A 15,519-nucleotide genomic window follows, 5' to 3' on the forward strand; every position below is an offset into this window, starting at 1 on the left:
CAGGCATAGAAATAACAAAAATTGGTTGCACGAGTGGATAAGGTCAATTGAATGACATTATTACAATGGTAAACTGCCACATGGGCCACTAAATCATTGCCACATGGTGTATGTATATATATATATATATATATATATATATATATATATATATTAAATTTAGTCGGGGTCGTGATTTCGCCTGGGTCAAGCAACTCGATGTACCAATGAAGATGACCAACTATGACTAGCTCAAATCTTTGGGGTTAGGCTCAGAAATAACAAAACTGGGTGCATGAATGGATAGGCTGACTCCAACTAGCCTTTGAGCTGACTACTGCCACCTAGGCAACTAAGCTATTGCCACGTGAGAGGTGAACGACGTTGTTACAATGATATATTGTCACGTGGGCCACTAAATCATTGTTATGTGGTGTATATATATATATATATTTCAAAATATTGTTTATTAAGATTTTAAATTTAGTCAGGGTTGGGACTGTGCCTAGGTCAAGAAGCTGAATGTACCAACGAAGGGGATCGACCCGATCTAGGTGAGAGGTTGTGGGTGAGGCCCAAAAATAGCAAAATTGGGCTCGTTGAGCTCACTACTGCCACGTGGGCCACTGAGCAACTATCACGTGCAAGATATAAGGGGTTGTTGCAATGCTATATTGTCACGTGGTATATATATATATTTCAAACTATTGTATATTAATGTTTTAAATTTAGTCGTGGTGAGGATTGCACCCCGGTCAAGCAGGTTAATGCACCAATAAAGTAGACTGACTCCGACTAGGTTGGAGGCCAGGGGTTAGGCTCACAAATAAGAAGACTGCACATGCTAAAAGGATAGTCGACCCATCAGATAGTCGGGAGTCGGTCATCCGTAGTAAAACTCATGTGGCATAAGAATGCCAACCATAATTGAGTCTGACTCTCAACCTATGTTGGAACTTGTGTATTCTACAATTTTACGCCACCACTCGAAATAAATGTTTGTATTTAACACATCGAGGTAAGAAATAAATACATACTTGGAATGTCCTTTCAAACTTTCAGTTTATGTACTCATTGTACATGATATTAACTAAAAAAAACTTATAAGCATACCATCAACCAACAAATCATCATAACTAAATAAGACTCTAGCCCTCTCAACTAATCATAGCCTAAATAAATAAAAAATAAAAAAATAAATTATTTTTATGTTGCCATATCAACTTTAAAAATTATTGGTTTAATTTTTAGTCAACTATAAATTAATTAAGAGTGAACACATTATCCCAACAACATAAATAAACGATAATAAGAAATTAAATAAATCTTAATTACCAATAATTTAATATTTAATTAAAAATTAAAATTCACATTTTTTTTTTATATCTTTGAAATCTTCTTAAAATAAAGTTGATATAAACGAAGTGCAAAGACTAATTTCGAAAAGTAAAATAAATTTTCAAATTTAAACTCTACATGTTTTAGAACTTAGAAAAAGGTATTTACAATTTAATACAATATTTCAAAATTAAAATATAAAACTAGAGTATAAAAAATTAATTTTAAAAATATATAATATTAAAGAATACAAATATTTTATTCCTACCCATAGTTAATAATAAATTACACTAAATAAATTAGATACATGGTAATTATTAATATTTAAAAATTTAATATTTATAGCATTTATGTTGAAAGTTTTGAGTTCTGGTGACATATAAGGAAATTTTTTAGGTAATTTTTTTTTTTTAATTTTTTTTTTTTTAAAACGAAGTCTAGTTTGATTAGTTATTATAATTAGCAATTGTCTCAAAAGATACAAAGAGAGGCCGATAGGATTATTAAATTGGAATGGTTGAATTCTTCTAGAAGAGTTAATTGGTTTGTGGAAAACCTTGTTTTCTTGGAGTGGATCATTGTGCAATTACTTTTCTTTAGATGTTTTGTTTATATCTATATTACAAGGAACACATTGAATGTCTTATTTCATTTTAGAGTAAGTTAATTACCCAAAATCAAGAAACCTCTATAGATGGCCAAGCATATATGAAGAATACATCTCATTCATATGCAATACCAAATCCATCTTTTCTTTTCTCTCTGTAAAATTTCAAAAGCATGAACACATTCCATTTCATATGCACAATAAACCCAACTTATGAAATTTCAATGCTTGGATGCATCCCATTCATATGCTACAGTAAACCCATATTTCCTTAAATTTCAATCCATAAACACATCCATTCATGAGCCATAACAGAACCACAAAAAACAAACTCTCTGACCCGTTAATACATTATCTACTCAGAGAGAGGTAAGACAAAAAGATAGCACTGTCTATGGATCCTCCATGTCTTCGAAGGAGATGAGGAGCGTCCCGTGACCTATTAATGCATTGTCTTCTCAGGAGTGTGAGGTAAGACTAAAGAAAATCACTAGCTACGAATGTTTCATGTCTCCATAAGGCCTTGATAAATCTTCGTTTATTTTGTAAATACAATAATTTGATTGCATTTTAACACTGTAAATACTAAAAATGAGCCCATAAAGAGTAGATAATCAAGAAGGAAACTCTTCAATCACAGACTGGAAATTAGGAATGGTGATTATTTTATAACGACTGAATCCACCTTCTAATAAAATCTTCTTCCATTCTTTCTCTATTCTTTCCTTCCCACCAGAGCAGTGCACCACCATTACCAGATCAAATACTAGAACTAAATTAGGATCCAAAACTGGCTTCTCTTTCTGGCCACCATTATTATTATCACTTCCTCTGTGATTAGAGTCCAGCGCCACTATGCTAACAATAATGAGCTTCCCCGTCTCCAGGATTTCCTTCCTGCAGCTATTCAGTATCTTGATACAGTCCTCGTCACCCCAGTCATGCATGATCCACTAATGACATCGCACAAACAAATTGTATAGTAAAAACGTGCTCTCAGCTCATTGTAATTCAATTACATGACAGCTCAGCAAGTTCAAGACTTACCTTCATGAATATGGCTTCCGCAGAGGGCATGGTTTCAAACATGTCTCCTCCCATGTGCTCCACACCTGTTTACATACATTTATATGTATAAGATTGTTATGCATATATACCATTAATGAAGCAAAGGTGTTGTTAGTAACCTGGGAGATGGGGAGCAGTGGCCACGACATGAGGGAGGTCGTAGTTGATGCCTTTGATCGAAGGATAATGCCGCAGCATTGCCTCGATTGTCTCCTCTGCAAGCCCAGCCTCTCGAGGCAAATCAAAGAATGGAAGTACAATTTCGAAAAGCCGATAGGATTATTAAATTAGCATAAACAAAAACGAGAAATTAGCATGATGATTTGATGTCTGAAACGTCAAACAAGGCCACACAACCTTTTGATTTTAAATATGACATTTTTTTTGAAGTTTGGTTGAAGATTGACTACCAACGTAACCCCAAGATCCCTGGCATATTTGATTTTCATCATGATTTTAAATTGCAAATTAATAATTTGTATTTCCTTTTGACACTTGCGCCTTCCATGTGATTTGTCGATATCACCCATTGGACAATTATCGCTGCCCTATACAAAAAACTTAAAACCATGTGAAATAATAAACAAAAATGGTTTAACCTTCCCTGCTATATCAAGAATATGGCAAAATAGCTATGGCTCCCTGCAACAAAATAAGATAAAAACGCCATGGTGCATATATACAGGGCAATAGTGAATAAATTAATCAATTAATGTTAACACTCATCCTGTATAGGCTTAACTGTTTACTTGGGCATTCTCATCTACCTATTTACATGGGTCATCTCCATAAATATAGGTTCTGGACATTCAACTGATGGTATTGAGAAAAATAACAAGTAATTAAACAAAAAATGATCGAGTTGATAGAATTTGCAGAGAGCGAACCGAAAATGACCAAATGATTTATCTCTTTGAGAAAAGAATAGTTTCTTCTCACCTTACCTAATAAAATGAATGCCACAAAGTGGTGTATGAACATCCTTTTGCACGCGTATAATTGTCCTGCATATTGTTTCACCTGCCCAGATTCACGGCAGGCCATTCAAATACCGTGTTAGAAAGATTTGAGAGGCAAAATCCGCATCTGCGGCAGATTTTGACAAATAAATAAATAAGAAACAAGTGAGAGAAAAGAAAACAGATTCAGAAATCGAAGCTTCTCGTCTTATATTATCCCTCCATGGCAAACTCTTCTCTTCCCCTGTTGCAAAATTAATAGGCAGGGCAAAACCATTCAGCAAAAACTGCCAAATAAAATAAAAGCACTATCTCTACGGTTAAAGCCCTTGCGATTTTTCCACGGCTTCACCGTAATAAAGAAATAATGGATTGAAACTATTGAAAAAATTGGGTTCCATGCATAGCCATTATCTACCACACTACTTTTCCCTATACAAATTTATTAGTAAAACCCATAGATATTGAAAACAAAAGCATACCTACTTCTATCCATAAAAAATTTCGAGAATTTCATTCCAATGGATCAAGAATTTCATCTCTATCGATTTTTCTACTCAACATAACAGCGACAAAATAGAATTCCCAGGATAAACCATGCAAACACTCTTTAAAAGAAAACATAAATTAAATTCAAAACAGAGAAAAACATAACAAAAATAAAACACTATAAAATGAAAAATGCATTTCCATGCAACAAAGAAAATAAACTTGAACAAGAAACAAGGCAAGCCAATGCAATGCAAAGAATTGTTTAATTTTTTTTACTAAATTGATAAAAATTTACAACCCAATTAAGAAACTCTTTATTATAAAACTAACTTATAATATTAATTCAATTCAAGCTATAGTTTATATTATAGTAATTTGAAATGCATAAATAAATTCCCTTATATAAATTTGAAATGTAATGAAATTATACAGAATTGGATCTCAATCATCTTAAATTCCATTATATATTACCTCATTATTCAATATTTACTACCCTGCTACTAAATACATAACCCTATTTTAAAAAATTTAGCATTTTATAAAGACTACACAAACGTACCTGCCAATTCAACATTGCTTGGATATCATTTGAGCTGCTGAGCCGTAATGGCTTAGGTGCTGGCAACACAAAAATCTCCTCTCTAGCGATCTGTTTTGCCATTTTCTTAATATGATCGCGCATTGTAACTTTTAGTGTCGTTTTGGTTGTTCCATATTTACACATTGAACCGTTGGGAGGCAGTAGGCAGCCAGGACCAACTGTAATACATTTCATGTCATGTCCCTGAATTGAACGCAACCAAAACAAACCATCACAATGATATAAAATTCCACCGGATCAAACTTTTTGCAGGAAAAGTTATTAAATGCATATATAAATCTTACAGGGTTTTTTATGCGGCATTCAATTTCATCTTTATCATAAGATGGGAAATCATCATACTGATATTCGACAGGGCATTTTTGACGGAGACTTTCCAGGCAGTCCATGGCGTCGTTGTAACCTAATCCCTCTAATACACGAAATACTAAATCTTTGTCCTCTCCCGCCAAGAAGCATCCAATATCCAGAAACATCTCCTTCTCTTGGTTACTCAGAGTCTCATAACTCACTTTTAATCTCTCTATTAGATCGTCTGGCAGGCTTCTTGAGAACTTTTCCAACTGGAGCTCCCAATACCTTCTGTCAGGCCTGCCTCGAGGAAGCTGTGCACCCAAAACTTGCAAACATAAAGGCAACCCATCGCAAATTCTCAAACATTCCTCAACCAAATCTTCAAATCCTTTGTATGGTTCGGATTGAAGGAATGCATGCCTGCAAAAAAGTTCTCGGGCATGCTTTAACTGCAATGCCTTTACATTATACAATACAATTTTTGGAGAACATCGTCTTAGTAAATCTTGGTCACGAGATGTGATCAAAATTAAACTACCAGATCCCACAACATCTGTGACAAGTAGGCTATTTATTTGCTCAAAATGATCCACGTCATCGAAAACAACCAGAACTGCTAGGCCACCTAGACGATCTCTGAGAATACCCTTTCCTTGGCTTATATTATCAATATGCAAATCATAACCCAGCAAGTCACGAAGTAGCTTATGCTGCAAAGACGGTAAACCCTTTTCTTCGACCTCAGACAAATAACAAGACCTAGTAAAATCAGAACGTTTCAAGTTGTACAAAAATTTAACCAGAGCTGACTTCCGTACTCTGCCTACACCTGCAATGCTCAAAATAATTGTGCCATTTGACTGGCTTTGATTCATTATTTTGTTGAGAATTTCTGATCATTCTAAACAAAACTGAAAAAACAGAACAATACTCTGTTTTAACACAGCGGAAATAAAAATCGTTTGCGAAATACGGTGTTTCAGCAACGCTGAAACTGGTGTTTCAGCAGCGCAGTTTCGTCAGTTGCTGTTTGCAGTGTAACAACAACGGTGTTTCAGCAACGCTGAAACTCGTGTATCAGCAACACTCTGTTTTGACGTCAAGACTATTTTCTGGTTACGGTGTAACAACAACGCGCAAATATTCTGGTTACGGTGTAACAGCAACGCGCAAATAAAACTTCTATTTATAAATAGTAAACCAACTGATACAAATATGTCTTCCTCACATAGAGGGATTTTCACAAAAGATTATGCTGAAAAACATCTTCCTCTTGACAGAGGGATTCGTCAGTCTATGCTGAAAAACATCTTCCTCTTGACAAAGGGATTCACTATTCTATGCTGAAAAGCATCTTCCTCTTGACAGAGGGATTCACGAGTCTATGCTGAAAAGCATCTTCCTCTTGATAGAGGGATTACATCAGTCTATGCTAAAAAGCATCTTCCTCTTGACAGAGGGATTACATCAGGAACGCTTCAGTTCCACAAACCAATTTCTCTATCTGAGAAAGTTACAGTTTCAACACTGTTGTGCGTTATAGAAAAGACTCTATATGATTCTTCTCTCTTAAAAGAGAACTGTTGTTCATTACATTTATATGTTAAAACATATTTGTCTTTAAACAATGAAATAATACAAATATATTCTAAAGCTTATCTACGTATTGAATGCAGCAAGCGATGATGCCTTTTGAAGAAATGAAGTTGGCTGTCGCAGGGGAATTTAATGCTGAAAATTTAATGCACATTAATGTGGAAAATATCAAGCACGACTTTGAGGCATCCAACAGTCTGGAATATTTACAGCAAATCAGATTTTTGTCCAGCTGTTTATGTTGCAGTTGGAATTAAATTCCAACACTCCCCCTTAATTTCAAATGCTGGGTTTTTTCTGCATACCCATGCATTTCCTGAAATGATCAAAACTTTTCTTTCCTAATGGTTTTGTCAAGATGTCAGCTAACTGATCCTCTGTTCTGCAGTGCTGCAAAACAATCTCACCATTGTTAACCAATTCATGTATGAAGTGAAATTTGGTGTCTATGTGCTTTGTCCTTTTATGAAAAACAGAGTTTTTAGACAATGCTATTGCTGAGCTATTGTCACAGTAAATGGTTGTGCCCTTTTCTTGTTCATGACACAAATCTCTGAGAACTCTTCTCAGCCACACTGCTTGGCATGCTGCTGCTGTTGCTGCCACATACTCTGCCTCTGCTGTTGACAAAGACACAACTGGTTGCTTCTTGGAAGCCCATGAGATGGCTCCCGATCCCATATGAAACACATATCCCAATGTGCTTTTCCTATCATCAACACTTCCAGCCCAATCACTGTCAGTGTAACCTGTCAACATGAAACTTTCAGAAGAGGAGTATAAAATATCAAACCCCTTCGTTCCATTCACATACCTCAGAATCCTCTTGGCTGCCTGCCAATGAGTCTCTTTCGGTCTTTCCATAAATCTGGAGATTAAACTCACATCATGCATAATGTCCGGCCTAGTTGCAGTCAAGTACATAAGGCTGCCAACTATGCTCTTGTACAATTTTGGATCAAAATCCTTGCTACTGTCTTCTTTGGTCAATTTCAACCCCATTACAGTTGGAGTCACAGCTGCCTTGCTGTTCTGCATGTTAAATCTCTTCAACACTGCTTCTACATATTTAACTTGAGAAATGAAAACACCATTTTCACTTTGGTCTACTTCAATTCTAAGAAAATATCTTAAGAAGCCCAAGTCAGTCATTTCAAATTCACTTTTCATGACTGCCTTAAAATCAGCAATGAGAGAAGTATCATTGTTAGTAAAAATCAAATCATCTAAATATAAAACAACAATAAGAATCTTACCGTCATTCTCCTTTATGTAGAGTGTGGGTTCACCATCACACTTATAAAACCCATTCTCAATTAGATAAGCATCTATTCTGCTGTACCATGCTCTTGGAGCTTGCTTCAGCCCATAAAGAGCCTTCTTCAGTTTGCAGACTTTATGCTCTTGGCCTTCAACTTCATAGCCTGGAGGTTGTTCAACATAAACCTCTTCTTTTAACACTCCATTCAGGAATGCAGATTTAACATCCATCTGATAAATCTTCCATTTGTATTGTGCTGCAATAGACAACATTGTTTTGACTGTTTCCATCCTTGCTACTGGTGCAAAGGTTTCATCATAGTCTTTGCCTTGTTGCTGCTTGTAGCCTTTCACAACAAGTCTTGCTTTATGCCTGTCAATCTTGCCTTCAGCATTGCTTTTGGTCTTATAGACCCACTTAACTACAATGGCATCTTTGCCTTTAGGGAGGTCCACTAATTCCCATGTTTTATTCTTCTCAATTGCACCAATTTCTTCATTCATTGCTTCAATCCATTTATCTTCATTTACAGCATCTTCAAAATGAACTGGGTCATCAACATGACAATACAAAGCGAATAATGAATTCAGACCGGTATTGTTACTTACCTCTCCTTGTTCATAAATCTCATTCAGATTTCTAAATCTTGGTCTTCTTGGTGTGCTTGGAGTTCCATCCGAACTTGAGGGTATTTCTGATCCCTGTGGTGTGCTTGGAGAAGCACTTCCTTGACTTCTCAAGGCTGTTCGAATTCCAGCTTGTGGTGTGGTTTGTTGTACTTGCTGTGGTGGAGGAGGAGCCACCAAGGAAGGATTATTTGCTGCTGTCCCTTCCTCTTCTTCTTCGTGAGACACAATTGTCTTCACATTCACTGTCTTCTCTAAGCTTTTATCACAAGCTTCCTCCTCAATGAACTGAGGTTTTACTGTCTTCACTTTCTCCATGCCTTGATAGGCTGTCTTGAGAGTTTGCCATGCTTCTCTGGATGTCTTGGCTGCTGCTATCCTTGGAAACACACTCTCATCCACTGCTCGATACAAGAAGTAGAGGGCCTTAGCATCCTCCTTCTTATAGTTCTTCAACAACTCTTTCTCTGCCTGAGTTAAGCTATTAAACTCATTTTCATTTGCTGGTTCTTCAAAACCATCTTCAACAAATTCCCATAAATCTTCTGAGAAAAGCAAAGCTCTCATAACTATTGCCCAATAGTCATAATTTTTCCCATTAAGTAGTGGGAGCTGAGTATTAAAAATACCCATGCTAGTGCTGGTGCTGGCCATTCTTGCAATACTTGACTGTGTATTAAAATAACTGACTGTCTTCAATAGTAACACAGAAAACTTGAGAAATACCTGGATCTTTCTTGACTGAGTCTTCACTCTGCTGGAGAAGCTGCTGCAGCAAGAAACCTTCCTTCAGCTTCTTTGATGTCTTCAAAGAGCCTGGACTAGCTCTGATACCATGTTGAGAATTTCTGATAATTCTAAACAAAACTGAAAAAACAGAACAATACTTTGTTTTAACACAGCGGAAATAAAAATCGTCTGCGGAATACGGTGTTTCAGCAACGCAGTTTCTTCAGTTGTTGTTTGCAGTGTAGCAACAACGGTGTTTCAGCAACACTCTGTTTTGACGTCAAGACTATTTTCTGGTTACAGTGTAACAGCGACGCGCAAATATTCTGGTTACGGTGTAACAACAACGCGCAAATAAAACTTCTGTTTATAAACATTAAACCAACTGATACAAATATGTCTTCCTCACATAGAGGCATTTTCACAAAAGATTATGCTAAAAAACATCTTCCTCTTGACAGAGGGATTCACCAGTCTATGCTAAAAAGCATCTTCCTCTTGACAGAAGGATTCACCAGTCTATGCTGAAAAGCATCTTCCTCTTGACAGAGGGATTCACGAGTCTATGCTGAAAATCATCTTCCTATTGACAGAGGGATTCATCAGTCTATGCTGAAAAGCATCTTCCTCTTGACAGAGGGATTACATCAGGAATGCTTCAGTTCCACAAACCAATTTCTCTATCTGAGAAAATTACAGTTTCAGCACTGCTGTGCGTTACAGAAAAGACTCTGTATGATTCTTCTCTCTTAAAACAGAACTGTTGTTCATTACATTTATATGTTAAAACATATTTGTCTTTAAACAATAAAATAATACAAATATCTTCTAAAGCTTATCTGCGTATTGAATGCAGCAAGCGGTGATGCCTTTTGAAGAAATGAAGTCGGCTGTTGCAGGGGAATTTAATGCTGAAAATTTAATGCACATTAATGTGGAAAATATCAAGCACGACTTTGAGGCATCCAATAGTCTGGAATATCTACAGCAAATTAGATTTCTGTCCAGCTATTTATGTTGCAGTTGGAATTAAATTCCAACATATTTTACTCTGGAAATCCTCCACGGTTTGCTCCAGTCCAACGAGGTATGTAGCCACCTCTAATGATTCCAATTTTACCTCTTTTAATACAGCTTTCACAATCCTCTCAAGAAATTCCCCATGATCACTGAAATAACAAACAAATGGATTCATGTAATCATATGGTTAGCATTAATCCATGATTTCTGGAGCACCAACAAATGGATGCAAGCACTCATAAAGTTAGCAGTAACGCCGGATAAAGGATCTAAAGACCTGTTTTAAGGAATTCACATTTCGCAGGGGACAAAATTTAGTGGCTAATGCTCTTTCAAAACGGGGACACCGGCATTAGATGGGTGAAATTCACTACAAAATTTTCTTTCTGGGTTCTCTTCAAGGCACGGGCATGATCGCAAACGGTTGATTTTACATTAGTATTTGCTTGATGGACTTTAGTGCTTTTATTAGCTGTAGACTGAGATTTTTATTTTTAGCTTTTTTTAAAATAAAAACCATGTGCCACATTTACGAAAGGAAAATTTGTTTCATCTATTTCATCTAATAGGTCACAGACCTATTTTGGAAGATGTTTGTAAAATGCAGAAATTTTATGGTTTACAGTCCATGTTTTGACTATTAACCCCAACAGATTTATGTAAACAGTTATATAGAAAACTTGTTAGTTTTTTCTTTCCTCAAAAAAAGTTAGCAGTAATGAAAATATGAACTAGCCTTGATAAATTTAAATTTAAGGATACTAATAAAGCATGTTTCATAAATTCATACTCATGCATTGCACCGAGCACTAAAATATATATTCACTCTTTGATGCTCAGATCTGAAATCTTAAATACTAAATGTTAAGCTAGGTTTGGTCACAACTCATATGCAGTAAATGAATGAAAGGAAAATCAAACCATCCAAAAATGAGGTGTATCAAACCATTTCAACATAAAATCTAGCTGGTCCAAACTTTTGTAGGTTTGTTTTTGAAAAATGTTATGAAATTACATTCGTCGTATGTTCATTCAAGCTTTTTCTGTTAACTTCTTTTTCTCAACTTCATCAAATCTTAAAAAGATACCTCTACACACGTAATTACTCATAAACTTACCAAACAAAATTAAAAACTCTCATATCCTTTCCTCATAAACTTGCCAGAAAAATTTAAAAATCTCATTTTCTATGTTGGAAAATCTAGAAATTAAGTTCGTTCAAGGGCCTGAAGCGTAGCCCTGTATCAGTGATTCCAGGGTCATTGTTCGCTTAATTCAATAGGCTCCCTTAGGCTCCAACAATAAGTCATCTAAAGTTATATTTTTGCTTACCACACACTATTTGGATAAAATGTTTTGGTTTATTTAATTATATCTTTTACAAACACAAACACTCACAGTAAGATTGATTTTATTATTTTTTTTAAGAAAAAATTGTAATTTTATTAATAAATAAAAATATCATCCTATTTTTTCATAAATATGCACTCAAAAAAACCTTGTAGAGCCATCATCCTAGAAAAGTATGATTAACGCTAACCATATGGTTATATTGCATCGCAATGAAGACCAGGGTTTCGAAAATAAGATAATATTTTTGAATTAACAAAATTTTGGTTTAACTTTTCTTACATATGATCGCACTTCAGCAAAAACTTGAAATTCTCAGTTTTAATCCGACGAATTCCAGGCTTTCATCAGTGCGACCAGGGTTTCAAAAATAAGATAATATTTTTGAATTAACAAAATTTTGTTTTAACTTTTCTTACATATGATCGTACTTCAGCAAAAACTTGAAATTCTCGGTTTTAATCCGACGAATTCCAGGCTTTCATGATAAGAAGGAAGATAAAAATTTTAGAAAGGATGCCAGTGTTGTGAAATTTTGTTTTGGGCAGGTTAATGGAGTTGAGTTAATTGGGTAAAAAATAGTTTTTTAATTATAGAGTTAATAAAAATTTGTCAGAAATTTGAAGCATGAGTTGAATATGATTCAAATAACTTTGTAGAGAATTTATAACTCAAATCTATGATTCTAACAAATACCTATCTCATTCTGAAGAAATTTTACAGAAAAATATGTCGTTCCTCCAAAAATATATAACAAATAATTTATAAACTAAAGCAAAGCAAATTTTATTATAATTTATGCATAGTAGAACCCGTTCATATAGATTTTGTCTAATCCCAAACGAAATTCTTAAAAGTTTGAAAATTTCATCAAAGTTCTGGAAAGATAAGACGTTATTTTTCTATATCACCAAAATTCTAGCAAATTTTCCACCGTGTTTGGCCTCTCCAAGCAAATCCATTGGTTAAAAAGGATTATTTGTTTCACAATACATGTGTTCGCAAACTATAACATCAATGGACTTGTAAGAAAATAAAAGGGTTTTATCTTTCATTCGATTTAAAAAGCAGACCAGAAATGTGGGAGGCTTGATTAATGGCTGCCTTCCACGTTTGGATGCATTCCACCGCAACTCTGCCTTTGCGTTGGTGTTCTTCAAAGGCTTTAGCGTAACGCCCACTCTCAACGTAACGAAGGTCTTTAGGCTCAATGTCACAAAACACATGAATTATCTTCAAGTTACGCTTGTGATATGATCTCAAAATCCAACCCAGCTCTTCCAAACACCAAGGGGATTCAGCATAACGCTCAGTAAAAAGGGCAATATGAACTGACGCACTTTGAATGGCTCCGAGGATTGTAGGGGACAGAGTATCTCCCGTGTGAAGTTCCTTGTTATCCACAAACATGGGCAACCCATGACAGTTTGTGAGGCAATGGTAGATGAAGCTCAATGCTTGCCAAAAGCCAGGGAAGAAGAACAGTTCTTGCTAGGGAAGAAGAATAGCAACACCAACTGGCAGGGAAAAAGCAGTAAAAATATCTTCAAGAGTGACATAAAAGAATGGGAAAAAACAGTAATGCAACTCAACGGATATTTGCAAAAAGCAGTGACACTTCAAATCAACGGTTGAAAGTGTCTCACCTGATCCAACGGAGCAGAGTAAAAGTGTTGACGATTGTTGATGCATAGGAAGGCCTATGGGCTTAAATATTACATTGGATAATTTATTATTATAAATTTTAAAGTAAGTGTTAATAATTAGTAAATTAATATAAAATTATAATTTAAATTTGTGTTAAAAAATAGAAGTCCGGTTTGATTGGTTATTATAAATTATGCTCCTGAACTATAAATAGAGTCAACCTCATAAAAACGCGTGAAACAACATAAAATTCCAAGGCCTGAAAATATAAACCGTAAAAGTCAACCTAAAAAAGTTAAGATACGCTTCTATGCAAACTACGCTAATCAAATGATTCGAATGAAAAGCGCAACTTTTGCCGCCCTCACTGTGAACGAAAAAGAGCTTACCTAGAATAGAATTAGGTGGAGATTAGGTCGAATAGAAAGCTTAAGTTATGGACTTTTCATAATTCGAGGACTTTTTCAAAATATGAATGAAACTAACAATTTAAATAAAATAATTTTTTTTATTAATTACTAATAAAATAATTAATGAATTTTTTATTAATTATTTATAAAAATAATTAATTTTATATAAAGTAATTTAATTATTTTAATTTTATATATAATATACCATAATTTTTATATATAAATACTTTTTATAATAAAATTTAATTTTTATATATAAATAAAATTTGTTTTAAAGTAGATAAAAATGGATTAGTTTAAAAAGGGCGAGGAATTACTCGGTTTCCGTCACCGCCCAGAAAAACGTCCAGCTCCGGCCACCGGCAATTCCTCCACCCTCAGCCACCTTTCGCAAGCTTTGCCACCATGGAAAATTCGTTTGACAAAATTCTGAGCCGAGTATGGCAATTCGAATTTACCCCAAACCAATTACCATTTCACTCATTTGCATTCGAATTTTCTCAGAGAAGTGAACTTGCTCAACCATCCTCCGGCTCCGGCCACCGGCAATTCCTCCACCCTCAGCCACCTTTCGCAAGCTCCACCACCATGGAAAATTCGTTTGACAAAATTCTGAGCTGAGTATGGCAATTCGAATTTATCCCAAACCAATTCCCATTTCGCTCATTTGCATTCGAATTTTCTGAGAGAAGTGAACTTGCTCAACCATCCTCAAGGCGACGCGTTCATTTTGGGCTACATGAGTACAGGCTTCTAGAGTGAGTTTCTGACAGTCCATAATACTGCAAAGCGTATCATGTTCAGCTTTTGTAAGGGAAAGATGTGCCATCAGTGATCACCTCACAACATTTGAAGGACGCAAATCTCTGTTTGTACATGAAGTGAAGCTAAACTATTAGCCAATGGCATGGCAAGGAATTTCATACCATTACTGCCACAAGGATGGAGATATTACAAAAGTGTAATATCCTGCATTGTCTCCATTATCAGAGTAACTCGTTATTTACGACTGTTGCTTTTACTCTGGGCAATGAAGTCACGCCATCGTCAATGCCAACTCAAAATGCCAATGAAAGATCACTCAGCAAATGGATTCTGTGAAGTGAGCAGAGATATTAAAACATTCTGTGAGCAAGGAAAATTGAACGAGGCAATGGGTTTTTTAGATGTTATGGATCAACAGGGAATTAAGGTAGACCTCGCTGTTTATAATTTTCTATTACAGACGTGTATTGACATGAAAGCAGTAGAAAAGGGCAGGCTAGTTCATGAATATATGATCAAAGATGGGATTAAACCAGATACAAATTTGAAAACCAAACTTATTGTCTTGTATGCTAAATGTGGTAGTCTTGTTTATGCACGCCAAGTGTTTGACGAAATGTTTGAAAGAAACGTGGTCACATGGACTGCCATGATTGCAGGATATGCTCAACATGGGTATGCTGAAGAAGCCCCATTGTTGTTTTCCAATATGCTAAGGGTTGGAATTAAGGCTAATCAGTATACTTTTGCAAGTGTTCTGCGGGCTTGTGCATGATC

At 35.4% G+C, this 15,519-nt stretch overlaps 2 protein-coding genes and 1 pseudogene across 2 annotated transcripts; 1 reads left to right on the forward strand and 2 right to left on the reverse strand.

Annotated features, from left to right (window-relative positions):
- Nucleotides 1–2,538: 2,538 nt before the first annotated feature.
- Nucleotides 2,539–3,190, reverse strand: LOC149164962 (xanthohumol 4-O-methyltransferase pseudogene; annotated as a pseudogene).
- A 1,734-nt stretch (nucleotides 3,191–4,924) lies between these two features.
- Nucleotides 4,925–13,330, reverse strand: LOC149164963 (TMV resistance protein N-like). The gene is made up of 3 exons (XM_089429660.1): nucleotides 12,994–13,330; nucleotides 5,329–6,167; nucleotides 4,925–5,227 (listed from the first exon to the last, which is right to left on the reverse strand). Exons 1-3 carry the CDS (start codon nucleotides 13,328–13,330, stop codon nucleotides 4,958–4,960), a joined length of 1,446 nt encoding a protein of 481 aa, XP_089285786.1. The 3' UTR covers nucleotides 4,925–4,957.
- A 1,710-nt stretch (nucleotides 13,331–15,040) lies between these two features.
- On the forward strand, nucleotides 15,041–15,517 carry LOC149164964 (putative pentatricopeptide repeat-containing protein At3g13770, mitochondrial). Its single transcript, XM_089429661.1, has one exon. It carries the CDS (start codon nucleotides 15,041–15,043, stop codon nucleotides 15,515–15,517), a length of 477 nt encoding a protein of 158 aa, XP_089285787.1.
- Nucleotides 15,518–15,519: the final 2 nt, after the last annotated feature.

Source organism: Pinus tabuliformis, chromosome 5_1 (assembly GCF_031772625.1).
Source record: "Pinus tabuliformis cultivar Carrire ecotype Pingquan chromosome 5_1, CPIR1, whole genome shotgun sequence".
NCBI lineage: Eukaryota > Viridiplantae > Streptophyta > Pinopsida > Pinales > Pinaceae > Pinus > Pinus tabuliformis.

Bases quoted from the DNA above. Each gene is read 5' to 3' on its own strand.
- LOC149164964 (XM_089429661.1), top strand. From the start codon at position 15,041: ATGCCAATGAAAGATCACTCAGCAAATGGATTCTGTGAAGTGAGCAGA.
- LOC149164963 (XM_089429660.1), bottom strand. From the start codon at position 13,330: ATGTTTGTGGATAACAAGGAACTTCACACGGGAGATACTCTGTCCCCT. The intron at 6,168-12,993 runs GTCTGCTTTTTA...TGAGCATTGCAG, and splicing joins TCAAGCCTCCCACATTTCTG to GTGTAGGCAGAGTACGGAAG. The intron at 5,228-5,328 runs GTAAGATTTATA...CGTTCAATTCAG, and splicing joins AATGCCGCATAAAAAACCCT to GGACATGACATGAAATGTAT.